Source organism: Ammospiza nelsoni, chromosome 3 (genome assembly GCF_027579445.1).
Source record: "Ammospiza nelsoni isolate bAmmNel1 chromosome 3, bAmmNel1.pri, whole genome shotgun sequence".
Taxonomy (NCBI): domain Eukaryota; kingdom Metazoa; phylum Chordata; class Aves; order Passeriformes; family Passerellidae; genus Ammospiza; species Ammospiza nelsoni.
Genome location: NC_080635.1, coordinates 19715604 through 19739368, shown reverse-complemented (window position 1 = coordinate 19739368; position 23765 = coordinate 19715604). Strand labels below are relative to the sequence as shown.

General features: G+C 47.1%; 2 protein-coding genes and 1 pseudogene across 4 annotated transcripts in view; 2 read left to right on the top strand and 1 right to left on the bottom strand.

Annotated features, from left to right (window-relative positions):
• The window catches only part of RAB3GAP2 (RAB3 GTPase activating non-catalytic protein subunit 2), a 43243-nt gene extending 37070 nt beyond the window's left edge, over positions 1-6173 (bottom strand). For 2 of the 3 annotated variants that reach the window (XM_059468415.1, XM_059468417.1), the window contains exon 1: positions 6030-6169. In XM_059468415.1, coding sequence (XP_059324398.1) covers positions 6030-6138 — 109 coding nt within the window. In that variant the 5' untranslated portion in view covers positions 6139-6169. Of the gene's footprint in view, positions 1-6029 lie in introns of all 3 variants that reach the window. The other variant, XM_059468416.1, reaches the window with a different exon arrangement.
• A 3274-nt stretch (positions 6174-9447) lies between these two features.
• Positions 9448-11680, top strand: LOC132070668 (acrosin-like; annotated as a pseudogene).
• A 3936-nt stretch (positions 11681-15616) lies between these two features.
• Positions 15617-22099, top strand: LOC132070667 (acrosin-like). Its single transcript, XM_059467652.1, has 7 exons — positions 15617-15687; positions 15966-16187; positions 16500-16765; positions 17023-17168; positions 17613-17769; positions 19951-20034; positions 22017-22099. The coding sequence occupies exons 1-7, from the start codon at positions 15617-15619 to the stop codon at positions 22097-22099; spliced, it is 1029 nt and encodes a 342-aa protein (XP_059323635.1).
• The last annotated feature ends 1666 nt before the right edge of the window (positions 22100-23765 follow it).

The window sequence follows — 23765 nt, the reverse complement described above, 5'->3', positions numbered from 1 at the left end:
GTTTTTTTTAAAGATAAGAACAGAGGAGAGAGAAAAAAAAAATCACAACAGATTGAGACAACTGAGGTCTAATTGGCATTTAACAGGTCAAATTCAATATGAAAGACGTTTTTACTCACTTCCCAAATTACAGAACAGATATCTGAGCACAGAGAACTACCAGTGCCCTTCTTTCCAGAGCAGAACAGGACCTAGGGCAGGCAGCTGAAGCCTTTCCTTCCAGCTCTCACATTCACATTCAAAATCCATGCAGGAGGTTACTGGAGGATGTCCTTGGACACATGCAATGAAGTCCCATCCATGCTTTATGAATATAAAACATTATTAGGTAATAGTGCAAAAAATTATTGCTTAACTGTGAGAGTTGCAGGTTTTCTTCCATGCATGTTTACTGCAATTCTGATACCACTGGATTGCATAATTACGAAAGAAACAGAAGCAGTTTCTTTTCTCTTCAGGCCAAGGAATTTTAGAAACAGCTTAGAATCTTCTTGCTACTCAGGAATCATAGAGCATTTATTCCCAAAGAGCACTCCTCCAACATGAGGACTGATAAATACATAAGGCTATTTTGCCAACATTTCAAGGAAGCCTCTCTTAAGACTAGTTTTATATTTGCTCCCTCTTCTGATTTCAGACATCCTTAAGTGGGGGAAAAAACCCCAAAAGCACAACTAAATTAGTCTTCTAAACACAGAAATAATCACTTGAGCATTTTTTTCCTTAAGGAGGTCCCAATTGCTTTTGACAAAGTGAAAAATGACTAAATGACGAAATTTAAAATAATCCAGGAACTACGTAATTTTTTTTTAAAGTAATAGTACAAAGTTCCATGGCTTACAGTCATAACTTAACCCCAAAACCAAATTTTGAAATACCAGAGGGAAAAAAAAAACAAAGGCCATAGGAGACAAATTGAACAGATTACACACAAAACATAGTATTCCATACTTTTTCTCAGATGCAGGCAATGCCTCAAGTTAGAGCAAGAAAGAATGAAAGCCATGCTATAAAGGAGGTGTTAAAGCAGCAAAAAACTCTGGTGAGAGGGTAATTCAGGTGAAGTACTCTGACAGCATTTTGTCAGGTATGCTGAGAGCATGTCATTTACTCTTCCCCATATCTGAGATGTATTAACTGCTACAGATGCAACCCAATTCATGCAGAGTGCCTATTTTAATGACCCTTTACAGGAAAACTGAAAGAAAGAAATACTAAACATAAATACTACAACCTGGAAAGCGAGAATCTGATTAAAGAGGCAATGAAAAAGAGCTTGTAAGAAGAGTATTAAACAGGAATATAACTGATTCAATAAGACTGATATGGAAGCAGTTAACAACAACCCTAATGCTAAATGCAGTCTAGAATTTCATTTTGTAATGTATTTTTTTCTTTGTAACCTTGTTGGCAACTCTGAAATAAAAAGCCTGGTCTTCTGTATTTCTGAACTAAATCAGCTGATCCAGATAAAAGCAAAGTGTACAAGTCCAAAGACGTTTTTTAGAGGAACTGGGCTGAAAAGCACTTTTCAGACTGCTGTCAATGTAACAAGGCAGGATTTTTGGAAAGAAGCTTCTCTGATAGGCCTAAGCCACCACTCCTACTGCAAAAAGAAGCAGCAAAGTGACACCTTGTAGCTCTGAGGAAGCCCTCAGGTCAGGGGATCAATTTTTTTCTTCCCCTGAATAAGAACAAACTCACTAATATAAATGGAGATATCATTGCTTGGGAACTCTCAAGGTCAAGTTTGGGTTTGTTGGCTTTTTTCTTTATTAATTTCATTCAGGTAACGGGAGATAAACACACCTGGGAACTAAAAATATCTGCACATACAAAAGCACTGATTTTTCTGATTCATCTTAACACCCCCACAGTTTATCTAGCAGCAGTTCTACCTGGCTATGTCACCGAACTGCTGTCATCAAGCTTACAAAATGTTTTAAAACACAGTTTGAGTTGTGAGTGTACTAGAAGAACAGAGACACACATTGCTCTAAATAAATTATAGTTAAATTCTTCAATTTATAAAGATTGTAGGAAATTTTATCTGTCTTGCTCTACTTTTTACCCTGTTCAGGTAAATATCCATTAATTAATTTCTGAATGCTAAAATTCTCTCATGCCTGCAAAGCTTTATCACATATTGCAATTAAGATGGATTTTTCATTCGTATGCATGCCTTTATTTTAGACAGCTTTATAAGAAAGTTAACTGTTACAGCTGTTTCCTGATCCAGCCAACAGCAGCCCAGAACCTCTTCAACACAGCAAGATGTCAAATTAAATGTGGTGCAAACACTTCCTATTCCCAGTACTTGCTCAGTTAGAACAGCAGTTTTCAGAGCCACTTAGACACCACAGAGGATTTGTGCCTCATTAGCAGCATTACTTTTCCCAAGACTCTTAAATTCTCATACTTATTTAAGTCCTCCTCATTAAAATATGAAAAAGCACTCCAACCTTTATTTTCCTAAAGAATAAAGATATAGCAACTCCATATGAAGTATCTTTAACCAGCTCACTCCGTAACACCAGGTTTATTTACTTAAAGCACGTGAGCCAAGATCCAATGCAACACCTGTTATTTTATTCCTATATTGACAATAAAAAGTAGCTATATTTTGCTTCATGGCAGATCAATGGTCAGCTCAAGCAGTCTGTGAACATTTCTTACATTATTCCAGCATGGCATCAGTGGCAATTTTAACAGATGATTGCATAACACAAGCATGAAGCACACGAACCCTCTCTTCCCGTGTTTACTGAGTGAGCAGGATACAGGCACCTGCAGAACTGACTTCATACAAAGCTCAGAGGAGAAGGAGGGCAGCTTTATTTTCCTCCCAGTTTACCAGACAAGTGCATCCTTTGCACAAACAAGACAACCTATTGGGCTACAGGAAAAACTTAAGTGAAGTTGTAGTTGATAGGATGCTTTCCTTCATCTTGTTCTACTGTAGAATGTGTTTAAATGCTTACCTGTACAAAGAAAGGGAAAAAAACCCAAGTCCCCTTGTAATAAAAATCCAGCTTTTTTTACTTACCTACACCTGTATTTTTAATATATGCAACACTTTGCTAAGCCTTTCAAGTTAAATTTGAAATTGACAACCTAGATTAGCTTTGACAACCTAGATTAGCTTTTATGTAAATGAAATATACTGTTTTAAATACAAGATGACAAGTTACAGTTTTTTTACTCAGAGAAATCTAACTTCAAAACTGGATTAAAGTCACAGTATCACATCATGATTGAGAAATGTTATATTGCCTGCATTTTCTGAGGCAAGCAAATGCTCTTAAAATGTTACTGATTTTATAATAATAACCCTAAATTTTATTACAGCAAATACACTCACAGAAAATACTTTGTTTAGTTCTGTTAGACATCAAACATGGCCAAAGTTAAAACAGCATTAGAAACTTCTTTGCCCTATAACTAAGAAACAAAAAAAGACAAGGCCTACAGCCTCCACTAAAAACCCTAAACCCCACACATTGAAGATTCCAGAGGCATCTGTTCAAAAACACTTGTTATCCAAACCTGACAGGAACTCTTGAAAATTCTACTAACACTTGAAACATTAAGTTATGACTAAAATAATTTGTTAACTCAAACGTGCTTTGTTATATAAAAATATTTAATACATATCTATTTCCCTAAGGTAGACATCATTTGTAACTACAGCCTTAATATATTAGCAAGAGTTTTCACACAAATGAAGCTTAGCTTTAAAAACAAGAAAGCAGATGAAAGGTTCTCATTGTCAGGTAAAAAAAAAAATACTTAAGGGTTTTGACAGGTGCTTGATAGTATTTATGTAATTGTTTGCATAAAAATCAGCACCATTTAAGTTGAGAACTAAAGTTTGATTAGAAAGCAAATTAACATCTTCTTGTTGAACTTATTAGCAAAAAAACCCCTAGAACTTATTTTTTTCCCTGTAGAGCAAAAAATATAAAATATAAATATTTTAAACATGCAACCTTATTAAACTACTGTTTTAAAGCAGTACATTCTGTCAACAGAAGAGCTTTTAGCAAAGCATTCCCAGATAAAAAGCACAATTTACTCACTTCTAATTTAAGATACCAAGGCAAGTTGGAGCAGCACTTCCCCCTTGTCAAACACAAATACATCAAGAATTTCTGCTTCAAAAATCACTAAGTTACAATCTTATGCCTAAACCACTCTAGGAACTTTCACTTGCTGACATTTATACTTATTTTTCCTTAACAATGAAAACAGCTGGGGTAGCAAAAAATTACAGGCATAAATCCAAAAGATTTCAATGAATCTAAATGAGTATTATTTTGAAAAACACTCACTTCTTCTTCAATGACTGAATAAGCAAATATAAAAATAGTCCAGAAGACAGCCAACTCATTAAAATGGAACAGCAGCCATGCATCTTCTTTGCTTCTATTATTTTGGTAGTTTTACAACATACTAAACATTTTCTCTTTATGGCTGCCACTCAATAAATCCACTTCAATAAAATAGCCAAGTTTTTTTACACAAACACCTCTCATACATCATCAAATAAGAGAAAAAAAAATTAATTTCTTTCAACGCCTACTTTTAGAAACACAAACACATTCCAATCCTCTGCTTTTAGCTTCAGAATTCAAGAGACACTAACCACAGCCTTCTGCTTCAGAATCCTTCCTTTAGATACAAATGATAGAAAAGAAAAGCCATGGGGAACTTGTTATGCATTTTTCAAAAACTTTTTGTTTTGAACTTTTGTTTTGTTGGAGTTACAAAACAAGCAGCAGCAGAAAACTGTTTTCTACCAAAAGTTTTAGTGGCAAAATTAATTAGCTGAACATATAATGTACTTTTAAAGGTTTTCAACAATTGTTGTGTCATCTTTTTAACAAGGCCTGTAGTTACAGGATAAGGACCAATGGCTTTAAATGGGGAATGGATTTATATCATATATTATGAAGTTTTATTTTTTAATAATAAAGAAGATGAGGAACTATAACAGGTTGCTCAGAGAAGCTGTGGATGCCCCATCTCTGGAAGTGCTCAAAGACAGGCTGGACAGCGTTTTGAGCAGCCTGGTCTGGTGAAAAGTGTCCCTGCCCATGGCAGGGAGGTTGGACTAGATTAACTTTAAAGGTCAGTCCAAACACAAACCATCCTATGGCCTCCCCTCTTCTAATTCCCCCACAGGCACTTTAGACTTATAAAATAAGCACCTCCATGTTTTTTCTTAAAGCTCTGTCCATTGCTGTGAGCATTATTTACAAGCATCCTCATTAACCTCTTCAAACACTTTCCTTCCCTACTGTTGCCAGAAACCAAAAAACATCACCCAGATATAGTTTGTGTATTTTGGGGAGTTTACATCTATATACACACAGTATACAGTTAACACAGTATGCAATAACAAATACAAGAAACAGTGTTTTAATTCCTTGTGGATTCTAGCCGGGTCATGGATCTGTTGAAAACGCAGTTTCTGCGTCAGGCAGCTCAGCCTGCACTGCCTCACACAGCATAAACCTGGTCCACAACTTCAGGCTGGAACTGCTTTAGGATTCGTTGTCTTTTAACTTAAGCTGCCAAGCTAAACCTTCAGTACACTTTCAGCACGTTCCGCGGTCCTAGATAGCCTCGCATGCACAACGTGTGTTGTCTTTAGGAGAGCGCCTTCAGGCAGGCGCACTCCCAGCAACAAACACACAAACTTTAGAAGTTTGGGGCACGCAAGGTCAGCAGCCAAAGAACTTCACCTCCACTCTACGGGATAAGGAGAGACGCCTGCGAGCAGCTGCGCACCTGAAACTTGGGGACGCCAGGACAGTCTGCCTGTGCAGGTGGAGATGTGGCAGCTAAGGCGAGACACCCACCCTGCGCCACAGGAGCGACCCCGAGCACTCGGATAACACGGCCCCCGCCAGCGGCGCCGAGCGAGCGCAGGGCCCGCAGGGACGGACGGACAGACAGACAGCCCCGCGGCCGGACGGGCCCCGCGGGGGCGGCGGGCACAGCCCCGCACCGGGGGCCGGACTCACCGCTCTCCTTGCCAGCCGCGGCACTGCCCTGGCGGCGGTGCGGGCTCAGGAAGTCGCGGGCCAACTCCAGGTCCTGGAAGTGGGCGAAGGGGACCAGGACGCAGGACATGCTCCCGCTGCCGGTACAGCCGCCGCCACCACCGCCCAACCCGGAAACGCTCGGCCACTTCCCTCCGGCCCGGCGCGGCCCCGCGCACGGCGCATGCGCCACGGGGGCGGGCCCGAAGGGGCGGTGCCGAGGGGCAGCGCTGAGGGCGCTGCCCCCCAGGGTGCGCCATTGCGGTGTGCGATCGCGCTTTCTGGGACGCGTTTCCTCCGACGTCCCACCTAAGCTTCCCTTGGCGCAGCTTGAGGCTATTTAATCATGTCGGGTGCGCTATTGCGGTGTGTGATCGCGCTCTCTGGGACGCGTTTCCTCCGACGTCCCACCTAAGCTTCCCTTGGCGCAGCTTGAGGCTGTTTAATCTTGTCCTGTCTAGCTGCCTGGGAAAAAAGTGCCATCGCCCACCATTCCACAAGCTCCTCTCAAGTGGCTGTAGAGAGCTATGAGATCATCCCTGAACATCTTTCTTTCCACGCTAAACAACCCCAACTCCCTCAGCTGGATTTTACCATCTAGACCTAATATTGAACCAGCACAGCCCAAAACCCCCATGTTACTTCGATGAATAGAAAACACCTTTTATGGACAGGGTTCCTTTCAGTCTTGATGGCTCTTGCAAATACAAAGCTTTTATTTAGATTTAATGTCAACCCATTTCTATTCCTTCTCTGAACACTGCAGCATCTGAGAGGCAGCAGCAGTTATGATGATTGAGATTTGCTGTGAAGTGACATTGGTACAATGCTGACAGCTGACCTGCAGCCTCCAAAACCTCCTCTTCACATAAGGAGAAAAAAGAATGTGTGGGAAGAACACCAAGGGATGTTTTCAGGACCCTGAGAAAATACAAATTCCCCTATGCATAAGAATTGACAAATTTTTAATGGATCTTACTTGACTAGCCATTTTATGTGTACACAAACACATATATATATGTATATGAGAACTCTTCCTTGTTTTCTCACAGGACTCTTTTGTGTGATAGATAGCAATGTGTGTCTTATGTAGCTAAAAGCAGATATAACTGAGAAAAGCAGAAATAACTGAGAAAGTCCAAGTTATTCTGCAAGTTTGGTTTGTGGTCTAGGTCTTCTACGTGGTCCTTAAATACCTTCTAAGATGAAGTAAAAACAAATTTTTACTCACAGAAGTTTCATGCCAAATGGGCTCTAGCTGGATTGCCCTAAAGGCAGAGACTACAACAGGTTATCAAGGCCAGAAAATCTCTTGTGAGATATGCAAAGAAACTGGCTTTAATTTACCCTGACAACTTTTTAATGTCTTGAGCTGTTCTCTTTTGTTGTAGTGATGTGCTGGTTTAAAACCTAGCGGGAAAGTTAACCCCACTGAACTGCATCTCCTCCTCCACCCTCTTCCAACAAGCAACAAAACACTAGCAGGAATCACAATTTTACTGAAAAGCTTGTAATAAATGCAGTACCAATAAAAGAGGGCACAAAAGAGGCAATACCCACAAGAGGGTATTCAGCATGGAACAAACAAAAACACTTCCTGAAGAGAGAGAGCCTGGCATTGTTTCTTGTTGGTATCTTTAATATAATTGCTTTGATACAGTGCACTTTATTACCCTGTACTATACACTACTAGTAGTTTTAACTTTTGTATTAGTTAAGATCTTTCATCTACTAATATGTCATAATGAATAATTCATTCTATATAAAATATACCTGAGGTGGCAGTAGTGGGACTCTGCAGTGGCCATGGTGGCTTTATCTGGGTGCTGAGCAGCCACATGGTCCCAGCCCCTTCCACAAGCCTGGCAAAAAGATGAGGAGCTTTCTGCTTCCAGGACCCCAGATTTCCTGCTAATACCACGGCCCCCCAGTGAGCTAGGTGGTATTGAATTAGAGAGTGCTAGACACTCCATCTGTCTTTTCCTCTGTACCCAGGACAAGTAATCAGGGCTCAGTAATTTTGCCCTTGGCAACTACAAGAACATTTTATGTTTACATTTCAAATCTGTGGCTCCTCAGGCAATACACAGGTTAGACTTGAATTTATGCAGATGAATAATCCTGTGGTTATTCAATAGAGAGTTGTTCAATCCTGTTTTTCTGAACAAGCATAGAATTAAATGATGTGGAGTAATATGAAGGATCCTCTTCAAAAACAAGGTCACAGTGTGGGAAAAGTTGGGACAAGAGGCTGGTGAATTTGCAGATGCTCTAAGTAAACTTATAAAGCCTGTAAACAAAACTGTTTAATGACATTTTAGAATTGCAACATGCACAGTCACTAGTAATGTCAACTGAATTAATAAAGAGTATGGAAGAAATTAAATTAACAACATGGTTTGACATTCTTTAGTGAAGCTTTCATGACATTATGAAAACTTTCCTCATTAGAGAATAGTGAACAGTGTAAGACTGTCATATCTCTGTCTGGTTTGCTGTACATGAAGTCAAGTTAAAAACTACCAAGATACCAAAGAAAGCATAAAATAATGCAATGAATACTCAGCAAATAACCTGATATTTCAAGACAGTCTTGAGTGCATATAAACTCATATTAACACTTTGGGTATGCAATAACTCTTCATGTGTTTTTTATAACTTCAATACTTCCAAATTTTTAATGATTCATTATACATATATGGATGGCTACAGAAAAAAAATCTGACAATTTTAAGCAAAGTTCCTAAAGAAATACAGATAACACTTGATAGCCAAAATTAACAATACATTTCCAGTAAGAATAATAATTTGCATTAGAATATATGCTGCTGAACAAAGGTTTTAATGCAGTTTACAAAAATAGATAATTAGGCTATATACAGATGTACACTATATAAAATCCAGGTAATTATTTATTTGGGGTCAACACAAGAAATTACAAAAGGGAAAGGCTTCAAAAGGAGAGAGAGTAGGTTTAGATTAGATATTAGGAAGAACTTCTTGACTATGAGGTTGCGGAGGCACCAAAATGGGTTGCCCAGAGCAGCTGTGGATGCCCCATCACTCAAAGCGCGTGAGAACAAGTTTCTGAGCCAGGGTCTGAGCAACAGTGTCTAGTACAAGCTGTCCCTCTCTGCCAATGGCAGGAGGGTCAGACCTAGAGGATCTCCAAGGTCCCTTGTACCCCAAACCATTCTATGGTTCTTTGATTCAATGTTATTCCGCCCTCCATGACCCCCGAGCCACAGATCCTCACAGTACCCAGAACATGGAACCCACCTCTCTGTGACATCAGCCCTGAGGCACCACGGGCAGCACAGCTGCTGTGGGCAGTGCGGCTGTGACTGTGCTGCTGCGCGGAGCTCTCAGTGCTTGCAGCTGACTTGTGCCTCTGGCAGACATGAATTGGCTCGGCCTCTTCGTCCTGCTGACCGTGACCGGGCTGGCGCATGGGACATGGGACAGCTGCGGGTAAGTGGGCCCAGGCCCAGGGAAGGAGCCATGGCAACACTTGCGGCCTTCCCTGGAGGGGACCCACCTGTCCCCCATGGCCAGGCCGCAGCTTTCCACCCACCATGGGAAGCCTCAGTTCGTTGCCAGCAGCCAGGTGCTGGCACGGACAGACACACACGCCATGGCCTTCCCTGGCCTGCTGTGCGTGCAAGGCCTTGTGGGGAGGGCAGAGGGCTGAGCTTCAGCCTGAGCCACAGCAGGCCATGAAGCAGCATGGAAATTTCTTTCTGCTTGCAGATGGACTTGCGGCCTCCGACCCATGGTGTCTGACTCCATACCTCATGATGACAGCATGACACGCGTCGTGGGTGGTGCAGATGCCAAGCCAGGGGCCTGGCCGTGGATGGTCAGCATCCAGCACCCCTGGATACCACGCCTGAAACATCTGTGTGGAGGGTTCCTCGTCAGTGCAGAGTGGGTCCTCACAGCAGCCCACTGCTTTAACAGGATCAAGTAAGGAAGAGCAGGGAATGGGGACATCTCCACAGCACCAGCAGGTGCCCTGCCAGCAGCACCACCTGCTACTCCCATGCCCTTTCCTCTCAGGCAGCCAGGTTGCCACAGTGCTCAGGACAAGCCTGGGCTCATGCCAAGGCTTCCTAACAGCCTCCAGCTTGACATTCCCCCAGCCTAAGGTGTGCGAAGGCCAAAGCACTCCTCCCTCTGTGCCTTGCCAAGCAGAGGTCTGGCAACTGCTGGGCTGCTGTGGCACATGGCTCTGCTCCCTCTCAGCCCCCTCTTCATCTTCCTTTCAGGGAAATTGGCATCTTGAATGTGGTGATTGGGGTCACCCAGTTGACTCAGCCGGGCCCTGGGGCACAAGTGCGCAAGATTAAGAAGCTATTTCGTCACGAAAAATATAGGAGAAGTGATAGAAGTAATGATATTGCCTTGCTAGAACTGAATGAGCCTGTCCAGTGCAGCCCTTACATCCAGTTGGCCTGTGTGGCTGACCCCACCATAAGAGTCTCAGAGCTGCAAAACTGCTGGGTTGCTGGTTGGGGTTTAACCTCAGAAGAAGGTGAGTTCCCAAGAGAGACTCCTGCCTGCAGAGCTACCTCAGCACACTGGGGAGATGGTTTGGGTTTCCCCACGGCAGAAGCCGTACCCAGGCTGCAGGATGTACACCTCTGCAGAGATGGGCCTGGCCTGCTCCCCAAAGGCTGGCAGCAGTGTCACAGAGCCCCAGTGCCTCAGCAGAGGCAAAGCAACCAAGGGAAGGGTATCCCCTCCAGACAGGGGAGTGGGAGAACTGGCAAGGAGCTGCTGGGAGCTCGTTACTTTCTCTGCTCACAGATCAAAATTCAAGTGATGTCCTGCAAGAGGCCAAGGTCCAGCTCATTGATCTCCAGCTCTGCAACAGCACTGGCTGGCATGCAGGGGACATCCACACCCACAACTTGTGTGCTGGTTACCCGGAGGGCGGCATCAGCACCTGCAAGGTAGGAGCACGCCATGAGCCACTCAGCCCCAGCAGCACCAGCAGCCAGGGAAGCACCACCCCAACACAGCCCAGGGCCTGCTTTGCCCGGCCACTCAGTCACCCTCCAGTCCCAGCTCCCCCTGACTGCTGTGGGGGCTTCCCACACACTGCCCATCCACACCTGTCTGCCCAGGCCTCCCCTTGTGACAGAGAGCCCAGAAAGCCCAGCTAGTGCTCTTAGCAGTGAAGAGGTCCAGGTGGCAAAGTTCCATCCTCTGCACATCCAGGAGTCCTGTGCAGAGAGGACAGAGAGAGCGCTAATTTACAGGACCCCAAGCCGTTCACAGCCAAGCTTCTGGAGGCTCAGGCACCTGAATACAGCTCTGGCAGGGGCTGTGAGAGAGAAGGAGACAGCCCCAGTGCTGACACAGTCACCCAGCACCACCTAATCCTCTGTGCTCTGCTGCAGGGTGACAGCGGTGGTCCTCTCATGTGCCAGGACAACAACGCTGACTCCTGGTGGGTTGTCGGAATAACCATCTGGGGAAGAGGCTGTGCCAGAGCAAACCTGCCTGGAGTCTACACCTCCACACAGTACTTCTATGACTGGATTCTTGCCCAGATGGGGCTGAGCCCATTTGGAAGTGCTTCCTGAACCGCAAGATGGGCAGAATCCAAAGCACATTGCAGTGCATAACAAGTATTTTCTGCTGGGGAAATGCAAAGGCAGCCTCAGGGTCAAAACCCTGCTCTATCCTGACCACACTCCTGTGTGCACACAGACACTGGAGATTACTTAGGTGTTGAAGTAAAGTGCCTCTGGTCACAGGGAACCCTCTTATCAGTGCAATTCCAACTGCTGGGCAAAGTAAGGTCTGCCACAATTGGCAACTGCAGAATGAGCGTGAGGGCAGATGTGCCAGGCACAAAGAGACAGTAGCTCCAAAGAGCCACTCACAGCCAGAGTGCCTGGCCAGAGAGGACAGTGCTCTGAGCCACCATGGCCTGGAGGAACCTGCTACCTCAAGCCTTGGAAGAGGATAGGAAAAAAGCAGATACCTTGGCGGTGGTGCTGCAATGCACATGGGCTGCTAATTTAGGGCCTGGTGAGAGCCTGGGCTAAGGGAACACATCTGGGAAACTCCCAAGCATGACAAGGGAAACTCCTGGCTCCTGACTGGAGTGCCAGTGCCCTAAGGCAGAGCCAGATTTCACAGGCAGCAAATTGAAGGGATTGAGGTGCCAGGTGGTCACACTTCACAGATACTCAGAGGAAGAGCTGGGGTCATTCTGGGGAGAGGAACCTGGCAGGAACCCTAGGAAAGTGCACCAGGAATGCCATGGAAGGCCAAGGTGAGCGGGCCAACAGCACCTGCAACACCAAGGCTGTTCACAGGCATGGCCAGCCTGTGAGCCAGGGGGAAATGATGCCTGAGCTTGGCTCCATATCTGGGAGGAGACGAGGGCAGGGAAAGGGAGGAGTTGTGGAAGATGAGAGGGCTGTATAAGTGTGGCAATGGAGGGAAGGAGCAATCAAAGAGCCAGCTGCAGAGACACAAACTGCAGCTTGCTATGCTGGTTTGCCTGAGGGCTGTAGATAATCACCACAGGATGGGAAAGAATCTTATTAACTCACTAATTAACAAATCATCTACAAACTGTACAAATTTGCACCAAATTTTTATATCCTTTTCAATCACACTTTGATACTCTTGGATGGGGAGGGGGGGGGGGAATGGTAGAGGCTTCTGGAATGCCATGGGGTAGACTTGTTGGAGGCAGTTTTCACCTGTCTTTTACAGGTGAAAGCAAGTGAACATTGACTTTCACCATCTAATAGAATGCTTCAAAATGCCTTGGGCTGGTTGTCACTCCGCCTGCTTTGGATATTCTTCTTGGCTTCAAGTGATGCCTTAAAGAACCTAGAACAAAATAATAAAAAAACACACGTTTGACATAGGAGGTAATATAGAGGCTCATCTTTATTGGAGGCCTCCAGTAGCAGATATGGCAAATGACCATAGAATTCCTCCCCTACATGAGATGAATGCAGTTTTATAAGCTTAATAAATTAGCATATTTGACAGAAATCACCAATTTGGACCACACATGGTGAAGTAACTCCTCCCTCAGTTCAACACTCTCTAAATCCTCTTCCACTCAGATGGAAACTAAACCTTGCTTATGAAAATATGTCTCAAAGAGCTGTTTCCAGCCTTGGTTTCCAAGATGAACAAATATAAGTTTAGTTGCCTTGTACGCCGCAGGGCTTGGAGGTCTGAAATATGTTTTGTCTTTCTACTTAGAGAAAAGGTAGGGAAAAGTACTGAGAAAACTTGCCACAGATACAACAACAGAGCTACAAATATATGTGTAAAGAATACAGAGAATGCATAAAAGAGAAAAGGCAAAAATCAATCTGGCATCACCAGGCCAATGGAATCCTATCTCACAGTGGGTGGCACTCCTCCATTTGTCTTAATCAAGATGGGCTGGGCTGAGAAGAACCACCCCACGTCTGTACTGGTCCCTGCCACCCTGACTTAAGCTTCTTCAAATATTTCCTGAAGTAAATTTCAGGGGCTGCCTGGTCACTAAAGACCAGGGAAGTGCAAGAGTGTCACTCAGGGTTGGGGATGGCCATTACCCTGTCCAGTGAGCAGACCAGCTTAGAGCCACCCAACCATCCTGGAACAACCTTACTGTGCTGTCTTGGCAAGATTCTGCTGCCCAAACAATTTCTCCCAGTTCTGTGCAACCTCAGCCACGGGCATCTCTTCCCCTAAATAAACCAGGGATATTTCCCATCACATCAAACACCTCGAAGCACATGAAACCCCTTTCTGAAAGAGTCCCTTGTGAAGGGACTTCCACCCCCTTCTGTGTGTGCCCAGGGACCCTAGCACCCATTGTGTGGCATGAGGAACACAAGGCTCTCCCTGTGCCTGTCTCCAAAAGACTTTGAACAGAGACTCAAGTGTCCTAGCAGAGACTCAGGGCCCCCCACCTCACGTCTTACAGGGGCCTCCACAACTCCTCTGTGGCTGCCTTACACTGATCATGCTGTGCATGCCTTCTCCACCCTCTACCAGTGATTTCACCAAATCTGCACCAAATGCCACAACAATAGAGAGGCTCAAATGCACCCTTATAATTTACACAGAGTCTACACACAAAATTGTAACGCTCCCATTTGGCTCCTTCTTGCTCTAAAGATCCCAGGTGACCTCATCAGTACCTGGTCTGAAGGACGGAGGCTCCAGCAGCCCTTGGGTCCCATCTGGGCTGCCAAAGTGCTGAGGAAACTCCCCTGGGTGACCATTTTGGAAGCACAGGTGGCTCCAATGAGCCAGTGGTTGCCCTGTTTGATTCCCTACCCACACCACTCTCACCCAGTCAGAGCAGGTTTCCATACCCATTCAGCCTCAGATTTCCCCCAGCAGACTCACAGATGTCACATTCCATAAAGAGCCACCAGCTCCTGCTGCAGTGCTCAGTGTCCATTCAAATCCTGGCCAGTGCCACAGCTCCCTGTGCCCTCTGTTATGCAAAGCACGGGCAGTTCACAGCCTCTGGTCCTGCCAGCCAGAGCTCAATCTGCAGCTGGCACTGCAGCTGCACACCCAGCTCCCTGCCCCAAATGGATTCCTCAGCTGCTGCCTGCCCCAGGGACTGCACAGCCTCATCCTGCAGCAAGAGAGCCCTGAGAAAGCAGCAGAGAGCTTTCTTACAAGGGCAGGTCCTGGTAGGACAAGGGGCAATGGCTTTGCAGGCACAGAGGGTATTGGTAATCACATATCCTCTAAACAGAGAGACATAGCTCTGTCCCAGTATTTTCCTGGGAAACTGTGGGAAAGCTCAGAGAAAAGAATGAGAAACAATTCTTATCTCCACTTGCTGCACATGTTGTAGTGCAAATGTGGAATGTGTTATGGAGATTTTTTTACCAAACGGTGATTTTTAAAATTGAACTCTGGTGATGATATTTTGGATGCATTGACCAATTGGATCCATGGGTGTGTCATGACAGTCTGGCAAGGGCAATGGGTTTTTCTTAATAGTATAGTATAGTATTGTATTGTATTGTATTGTATTGTATTGTATAATAAAGCGATTGATCAGCCTTCTGAATCGTGGAGTCAAATGCTCATTATTCCCACGTTAGGCATGTCTTGCTACAGTAAGGGTAGCTTCAGCTGGGATCATAGGAAGGAAATCTTGATTGTGACAGTACTGAGGCAAAGGCACGGGTTGTCCAGAGCACCTGTGGATGCCCCATTCCTCAAAGTGTTCAGGTGTTCGTTCAAACTTTTGAGCCAGGCTCTGGACAACTGGTTCTAGTGAAGGCCACCCCTCTGTGCCCAACGCAAGGGAGTTGGAGCTAAATGATCACCAAGGTCCCTTCCAGCCCAAACCATTTTGTGGCTCACCAATTCCATTTTTCCCCCTCCCCCAGTGGGTCCCGGTGCCACAGGACCCCATAGTGCCCGGAACACAGAACCCCCTGCTCTGTGACATCAGCGCCAGGACCAAGGGCACCATGGGCAGCACAGCTGCTGCGGGCAGTGCGGCTGTGACTGCGCTGCTGCACGGAGCTCTCAGTGCTTGCAGCTGACTCGTGCCTCTGGCAGACATGAATTGGCTCGGCCTCTTCGTCCTGCTGACCGTGGCCGGGCTGGTGCATGGGACATGGGACAACTGCGGGTAAGTGGGCCCAAGCCCAGGGAAGGAGCCATGGCAACACTTGCAGCCTTCCCTGGAGGGACCAACCTGTCCCCCATGGCCAGGCCGCAGCTTCCCACCCACCATGGGAAGCCTCAGTTTGTTGCCAGCAGCCAGGTGCTGGCACGGACAGACACACACGCCATGGCCTTCCCTGGCCTGCTGTGCGTGCAAGGCCTTGTGAGGAGGGCAGAGGGCTGAGCTTCAGCCTGAGCCACAGCAGGCCATGAAGCAGCATGGAAATGACTTTCTGCTTGCAGAGGGGTATGTGGGCTCCGACCCATGGTGTACGAGTATGAGTACCTGGATCATGACAACGGTACTACACGCGTCGTGGGTGGTGCAGATGCCAAACCAGGGGCCTGGCCCTGGATCGTCAGCCTTAAACATCCTGCAATACCAGGCACAAGACACCTGTGTGGAGGCTCTCTCATCACTGCAGAGTGGGTTCTCACAGCAGCCCACTGCTTTGACCCCGTCAGGTAAAGAGATGCCAGAAATGGGGACATGTCCACAGCACCAGCAGATGCCCTGTCAGCAGCACCACCTGCTACTCCCATGCCCTTTCCTCTCAGGCAGCCAGGCTGCCACAGTGCTCAGGAGAAGCCTGGGCTCGTGCCAAAGCTTCCTAGCAGACTCCAGCTTGACATTCCCCCAGCCTAAGATGTGCAAGGGCACTCACACCTGCCAGAGCACTCCTCCCTCTGCCTTGCCAAGCAGAGGTCTGGCAACTGCTGGGCTGCTGTGGCACATGGCTCTGCTCCCTCCCAGCCCTCTCTACATGTACTTTCCAGGAAAATTGGCGTGGTGTATCTGGTGATTGGCGCCACTCAGTTGACTAAGCCAGGACCTGGAGCACAACTGAGACGGATTAAGAAGTTAATACGTCATGAAAACTATAATCCAAGTGACAAAAGTAATGACATTGCCTTGCTGAAACTGAACAAGCCTGTTGACTGCAACGCCTACGTCCAGGTGGCCTGTGTGGCTGACCCCGTCCTAAGCCTGTCAGAGCTGCAAAACTGCTGGGTGGCCGGCTGGGGTGCCACTGCTGCAAGAGGTGAGTTCCCAAGAGAGACTCCAGCCCTCTGAGGAGGAGGCTTGGGCTTCCCTACAGCAGAGGCCATACCCAGGCTGCAGGATGTACACCTCTACAGATACGGGCCTGGCCTGCTCCTCAAAGGCTGGCAACAGGGTCACAGAGCCCCAATGCCTCTGCAGAGGCAAAACCAAACCCTGGGAAAGGAGATCCCCCTAAAGCAGCAGAGCAGGTTTGGCAAGGACCTACAGGGTTATCATTCGTTTCTCTGCTCACAGCTCAAAACTCAAGTGATGTCCTGCAAGAGGCCAAGGTCCAGCTGATTGATCTCCAGCTCTGCAACAGCACTGGCTGGTACGCAGGGAAGATCCACACCCACAATGTGTGTGCTGGTTACCCACAGGGCCGCATTGACACCTGCCAGGTAGGAACGTGCCACGAGCCACTCAGCCCCAGCAGCACCAGCAGCCAGGGAAGCACCACCCCAACACAGCCCAGGGCCTGCTTTGCCCGGCCACTCAGTCACCCTCCCAGCCCCAGCTCCCCCTGACTGCTGTGGGGGCTTCCCACACACTGCCCATCCACACCTGCCTGCCCAGGCCTCCCCTTGTGACAGAGAGCCCAGCTAGTGCTTCTTGTAGCCCAGAGGTCCAGGTGCCAAATGTCCATCCTCTTCACCTCCAGAAGCCCTGTGCAGAGAGGACAAAGAAAGCCCTACCCTACAGGACCCCAAGCCACTTGCACTTAGATTTCTGGAGGCTCAAGTGCCTGGATACAGCTCTGGCAGGGGCTGTGCGAGAGAAGGAGACAGCCCCTGTGCTGACAGGAGCCACCCATAACCACCTGAATCCTCTGTGCTCTGCTGCAGGGTGACAGCGGTGGTCCTCTCATGTGCCAGGAGAAAGACAGCGACTTCTTCTGGGTTGTTGGAGTGACCAGCTGGGGAAGAGGCTGTGCCAGAGCAAAGCGGCCTGGAATCTACACCTCCACTCAGTACTTCTATGACTGGATTCTGGCCCATATGGATGCAGAGAACATTTAAAGAGCTTTTTGAGCACAAGGATGCTCAAAAAGGAGGCTTTTTGGGCAGCCTTCATGGCATGCTGCAGTGCACAGCAAGTGTTTTCTGCAGGGCAATGCCTGCTGATCCAAAGGCAGCCTCAGGGTCAAAATACTGCTCTATCCTGACCACACTCATCTCCTCTAGCGGTTGAAGTAAAGTTGCCAATCATCACAGGGAACCATCTTTTTGACTGAATTCTGATTCCTGGGCAAGGTAAAGACTTCAATATTCTGCACCTGCAGAATGAGTCTGGGGGCGCAAAGGGACACAGTGGCTCCAAAGAGCTCCAAAGTGCCTGGCCAGAGAGGACAGTGCTCTGAGCCACCATGGCCTGGAGGAACCTGCTACCTCAAGCCTTGGAAGAGGATAGGAAAAAAGCAGATACCTTGGCGGTGGTGCTGCAATGCACATGGGCTGCTAATTTAGGGCCTGGTGAGAGCCTGGGCTAAGGGAACACATCTGGGAAACTCCCAAGCATGACAAGGGAAACTCCTGGCTCCTGACTGGAGTGCCAGTGCCCTAAGGCAGAGCCAGATTTCACAGGCAGCAAATTGAAGGGATTGAGGTGCCAGGTGGTCACACTTCACAGATACTCAGAGGAAGAGCTGGGGTCATTCTGGGGAGAGGAACCTGGCAGGAACCCTAGGAAAGTGCACCAGGAATGCCATGGAAGGCCAAGGTGAGCGGGCCAACAGCACCTGCAACACCAAGGCTGTTCACAGGCATGGCCAGCCTGTGAGCCAGGGGGAAATGATGCCTGAGCTTGGCTCCATATCTGGGAGGAGACGAGGGCAGGGAAAGGGAGGAGTTGTGGAAGATGAGAGGGCTGTATAAGCGTGGCAATGAAGGGAAGGAGCAATCAAAGAGCCAGCTGCAGAGACACAAACTGCAGCTTGCTATGCTGGTTTGCCTGAGAGCTGTAGATAATCACCACAGGATGGGCAAGAAATTTTTTTTCTCCACCTGCTAATTAACAAATCATCTATAAACTGTACACATTTGTGCCCTAATTCTAAATCCTTTCAATCAAATTTTGATAATGAGGGCTGCAGGGGGCAAGGTGGGGTGGAATGGTAGAGGATCTTGGAATGCCTTGGGGAAGACATGTGCCAACTACATTCTCTTGGCTTCCAGGCCAATGGAGTCCTGCCTCGCAGCAGGTGGCACTCTTCCCTTTGTGTTAAGATGCGCTTTGCCGAGAAGAACCATCCAACATCTGTACTGGTCCCTGCCACCCTGACTTGAGTTAGGGGCTGCTGGCTCACTAAAGACACTGAGTGCAAGAGTGTCACTCAAGGCAGCAGAAGGCCATTACCCTGCCCAGTGAGGAGACCAGCTTAGAATCAACCTATTGCCCTGGCACAACTTTACTGTGCTGTCTTGGCAAAATTCTGCCCATAAGAATTTCTGTCAATGTTACACAAGCTCAGCCACAGGTGTCCTCTGAACTACAACAGGAATATTTCCCATCATGTCAAAAATCACTAGAGATATGAAACTCCTTTTTCATGCCAAAAAGGGACTTTCACCCCCTTCTGTGTGAGCCCAGGGGCACTAGCACCCTGGCACGAGGGACACAAGTCTCTCCCTTCTGCCTGTCTCCAAAACCCTTTGAGGAGAGACTTGACTATCCTAGCAGAGACTCAGGGCCTCCCACCTCATACATTATGGGGGTCTCCACAACTACTCTGTGGCTGCCTTACACTGATCATGCTGTGCGTGCCTTCTCCACCCTCTACCAGTGATTTCACCAAATCTGCACCAAATGCCACAACAATAGAAAGTTTCAAATGCACGGGTATAATTTACACAGAGTTTGCACATGAAATTGTAACACTCCCCATTTGGCTCCTTCTTGCTCTAAAGATCCCAGGTGAACTCACCTGCTGCCAGCAATTGCATCTTTGGAAGAGCGAGGCTCTAAGGTCCCATCTGGGCTGCCAAAGTGCTGAGGAAACTCCACTGGGTGACCATTTTGGAAGCGCAGGTGGCTCCAATGAGCCAGTGGTTGCCCTGTTTGATTCCCTACCCACACCACTCTCACCCAGTCAGAGCAGGTTTCCATACCCATTCAGCCTCAGGATTCCCCCAGCAGACTCACAGATGTCACATTCCATAAAGAGCCACCAGCTCCTGCTGCAGTGCTCAGTGTCCATTCAAATCCTGGCCAGTGCCACAGCTCCCTGTGCCCTCTGTTATGCAAAGCACGGGCAGTTCACAGCCTCTGGTCCTGCCAGCCAGAGCTCAATCTGCAGCTGGCACTGCAGCTGCACACCCAGCTCCCTGCCCCAAATGGATTCCTCAGCTGCTGCCTGCCCCAGGGACTGCACAGCCTCATCCTGCAGCAAGAGAGCCCTGAGAAAGCAGCAGAGAGCTTTCTTGTTGCAGAATGAGGCTTTTGTCGGGGATGAGCCATTTGTCAGTGAGGGGAGACTCGGACACTCAATATGAGTCATAAGCAAGTTCCGTTTATTGAAGAGAGCATCAGACACTTATACAGCAAATAATAAGCTTATGAATATTCTCTAAGCCAAGCGATCTATTGGTTAAACTATACCATCAACTCTTCTTCATTCCTTTGGGCCTACATTCTCTATTTCCCACATCTCTCTGTCTACCTGCCATCACACCCAGCTAGGCCCGAGGACACGCCATCTTGCAGGTGCAAAAACTCAAACTAGCTGTGCTCGGTAATTTCCCAACTCCTGGTCGGCTAACAAGCGAATGTCTACGTGACCTCTGTCATGTAGCCATTTCTCCACATTTCCCCCGTTTTCTTTTGGAGCAAGCAAAGTTCTATGGGTTAACTGCGTCACACTCTTTGTAATACAAGAATAGGCAATTCTAATAACTATTACATTACAAGCAGTATTCTCAACTAGCGAGGTTTCTTACAAGGGATCTAAGCCAGGGAGACAAACCAAAAAGGCTGTCACTATATATAGGATATGCTATACGACAGATACAAGAAGGATTCTATGCTGCTACAAGGCTCAAACAAAACTCAGGTGTGCTAATACAACTTACAAAAATAAGCTACAGGAACTACATGTGCACAGGTTTCATCTGCGTCGATTGTCTGGCAAGTTTGCTTTCCATTCTCAAACAGCAGATATGCTTCAAACAGGAATGGCTCTACTTACAAATGCTTCTGATTGTCTCTTTTAACTAGAGTTTCTCTGATGTTCATGACAACACTCTGCACACAAGTTATAAAATAAACATCTAGCATAAATTTATCTGACATCACTTAAACCTAATAGCACTTAAACTTAAAACACTTAAACTTAAAATATTTAAACTTAACAGAATTTAACATCACTTAAACTTATCTTAACAGAAATTAAGCTCAACAGAACTTTAACTTACTTTAACAGACTTTAACAAAACTTAACCTTAAGAGAACTTAAACTTAACAGATTTTCAAATCAACAGAACTTACATGTAAAATCACTTAAATTTAACAGAACAGAACTCAACTGACTTTAAATTCTACATAACTTAATATAATTTAAACTTAACAGAACTTAACATCGCTTAAACTTAATAACACTTTAACTTAACAGAAATTAAACTTAACAGCACTTAAACTTAGCAGAACTTAAGTTTAACAGACTTTAACAAAACTTAACAGAACTTAAACTTAACAGATTTTCAAATCAACAGAACTTACATGTAAAATCACTTAAATTTAACAGAACTTAACAGAACTCAACTGACTTTAAATTCTACATAACTTAATATAATTTAAATGTAACAGAATCTAACTTCACTTAAATTTAATAACACTTAAACTTAACAGAAATGAAACTTAAAAACACTTAACTTTAACAGTATTTAACATTTAATGACAATTAATAGACAATTTCACTTAAACTACTTAGCAACAGATAGAACTTACTATAGAAATAGAATAGAATATAGAATTTACTATAACTTACTTACAGGCTTAACTCTAAAACACTAAGCGAAAAACAACTTTCTTCGTGTGTTTGCTACAGCATTTTCACACTTGAATGCACCTAAACATAAGGAGTTTGTTCAAGGTATACTTGTGGAAAAATTCTTTTGAATTCAGCGGTTGCTTTTTACATCTACTACATCTAAGCAAGGCTCAAAGGATACAAAAAGCACACTTATTACATTTTACTTATACAATCGCTTTAACACATCTTTAACCTTTTAAAATTTTTCAAAATACAATTTCAGAGTTTGATGTTCTACCGACTGAGTTATCTGGGCTTCTGATGTTTAAAGTCTATGTTAATACAGGTGATTTTAAGACAGCATAACGGATGCTAAGCTAAATCGGCTGAAATTTGGCTCACGCATTCACTACGCTGATTTCTTTTGCACAGTCTCTGCCAGGAAGAACAAAAAATCTTTTCAACTTAGGTGAGCAGCGTCCTGATAGTAACGCTCCTTGGTGTTGCTTATTTATCATCACTGGTCTCTTAACTGCAGTAGGGATTCTTTTGAGTCACATTTATTACGGCTATTAGGTCTAAAACTGAAGCTTTCCCCCGGCCGCGGGGCGGAGGGGGAAAGTAGTCGCTTGGTAGGCACCTGGGATCGGGGCCGCCGCTGCTTGTGTCGCTGTGATGCTTTGGGTTAACGTAGCTGCTGCTGGACGCAGCGCAGCATTCTGGCGGTGCGAGTCGCGGCCCCCGCGGCGGGGCCCCCCCCCACTGCGCTGCGCCTTCTTTGCGCTGTCGCCACCGCCGCTTCAGGCTGCCAGCAGGGCACGGCGGGCCCCGCCGCGGGCTGGAGCCCGCTGCTGAGCCCCGCGCACCCAGCCTCGCCGGTGCGCACCGCACCGCAGCGCACCTCGGACACGGCACCGCCCGCCTCGCTCGGGCTCTGTGGCTGTTCGTATTGTTGCTCGCCGAGCGCCGGCCGGCCACACCGAGTTTGGGCGCCGGAGAAGCTGGAAAAGCTGGGCTCGCGTGTTGTCTCTGCCGCCGAGCGCCGGCCGGCAGCACCGAGCCTTGCGCGCCGGAGACACTGTCCGTGGCAGCGCCGGCTGAGCCGCGCAGCTATACTTGCAGTCTGTTAAGGTACAGTCTGTTTTAGGTTGCTAAGTCGAAACTAAGGCGCTCTCCGGCTGCGGGGCAGAGGGAGAAGCGCTCCCGCTGGAAAAGCGCTCTGGTCCTGCGCCGCTTGTGTCGGAGCGGGCGACCCCCCCGCGCTGGGCTTCTTGTTTCGGAAGACGCGCTGTAGGCTAATCTTTGCGTGCGCCGGCCCCAGCGCAGCATCTGCGGTGGCGCGGGTCGCTCCCCCTGCCGCAGGGCTCCGCTCCCCCCGCGGCGGCGCTCAGGTTCCCCCGCAGCGGGGCTCTGCTCCAGGCGAGCCGCCCGTGCCCGCCACCGCTTGGAGCCGCCGCTGCCGCCTCAGGCGAGCCGCTTGCCGTGGCTGCTCCCCATGGCGCAGCGCCCATGCCGAGTTCGGACTGGCACAGCCCCGCAGGCGCCCCGAGCCGCGGCTCCTGCCACCATCACAGCAGGGTCGCTGATTTATTGTGCGTATACTTGCAGCGCCAGCACACAACACACGTTTTTGAAAGTCTATATGCAGCAATCTTGGGAATTCTCTTCCCAAGTTGACAGTCTATAGTCCCCACTTTTCTAAAAAGCATTTAAAAGGATTATATGCCGCTTTTCCCTGTATTACTTTTTAACTTGTCATTCATTCAGCGCGCTGCAGCCTTTCTAGGACGGCAGCATTCAGTTGGCTGGACTCTCTTGTGAGGTTGCCAGGGCACCAAAGCCCACCCTTTCATTTTTTCTAGGACTTCTCTGTAGGGTCGCCTGAAGGCAGAGCTCGCTTTCTGTGCCTCTCAGGCTGCGTCGGGACTGACACCCAAATACTGCACCGACGGTGGCTCGCAGGCCCAAATCTTCTGTAAAGTCTGTAGGGTCTGTAGGGTCTATAGAGTCCCTGTTCTGGCGCCATTTGTTG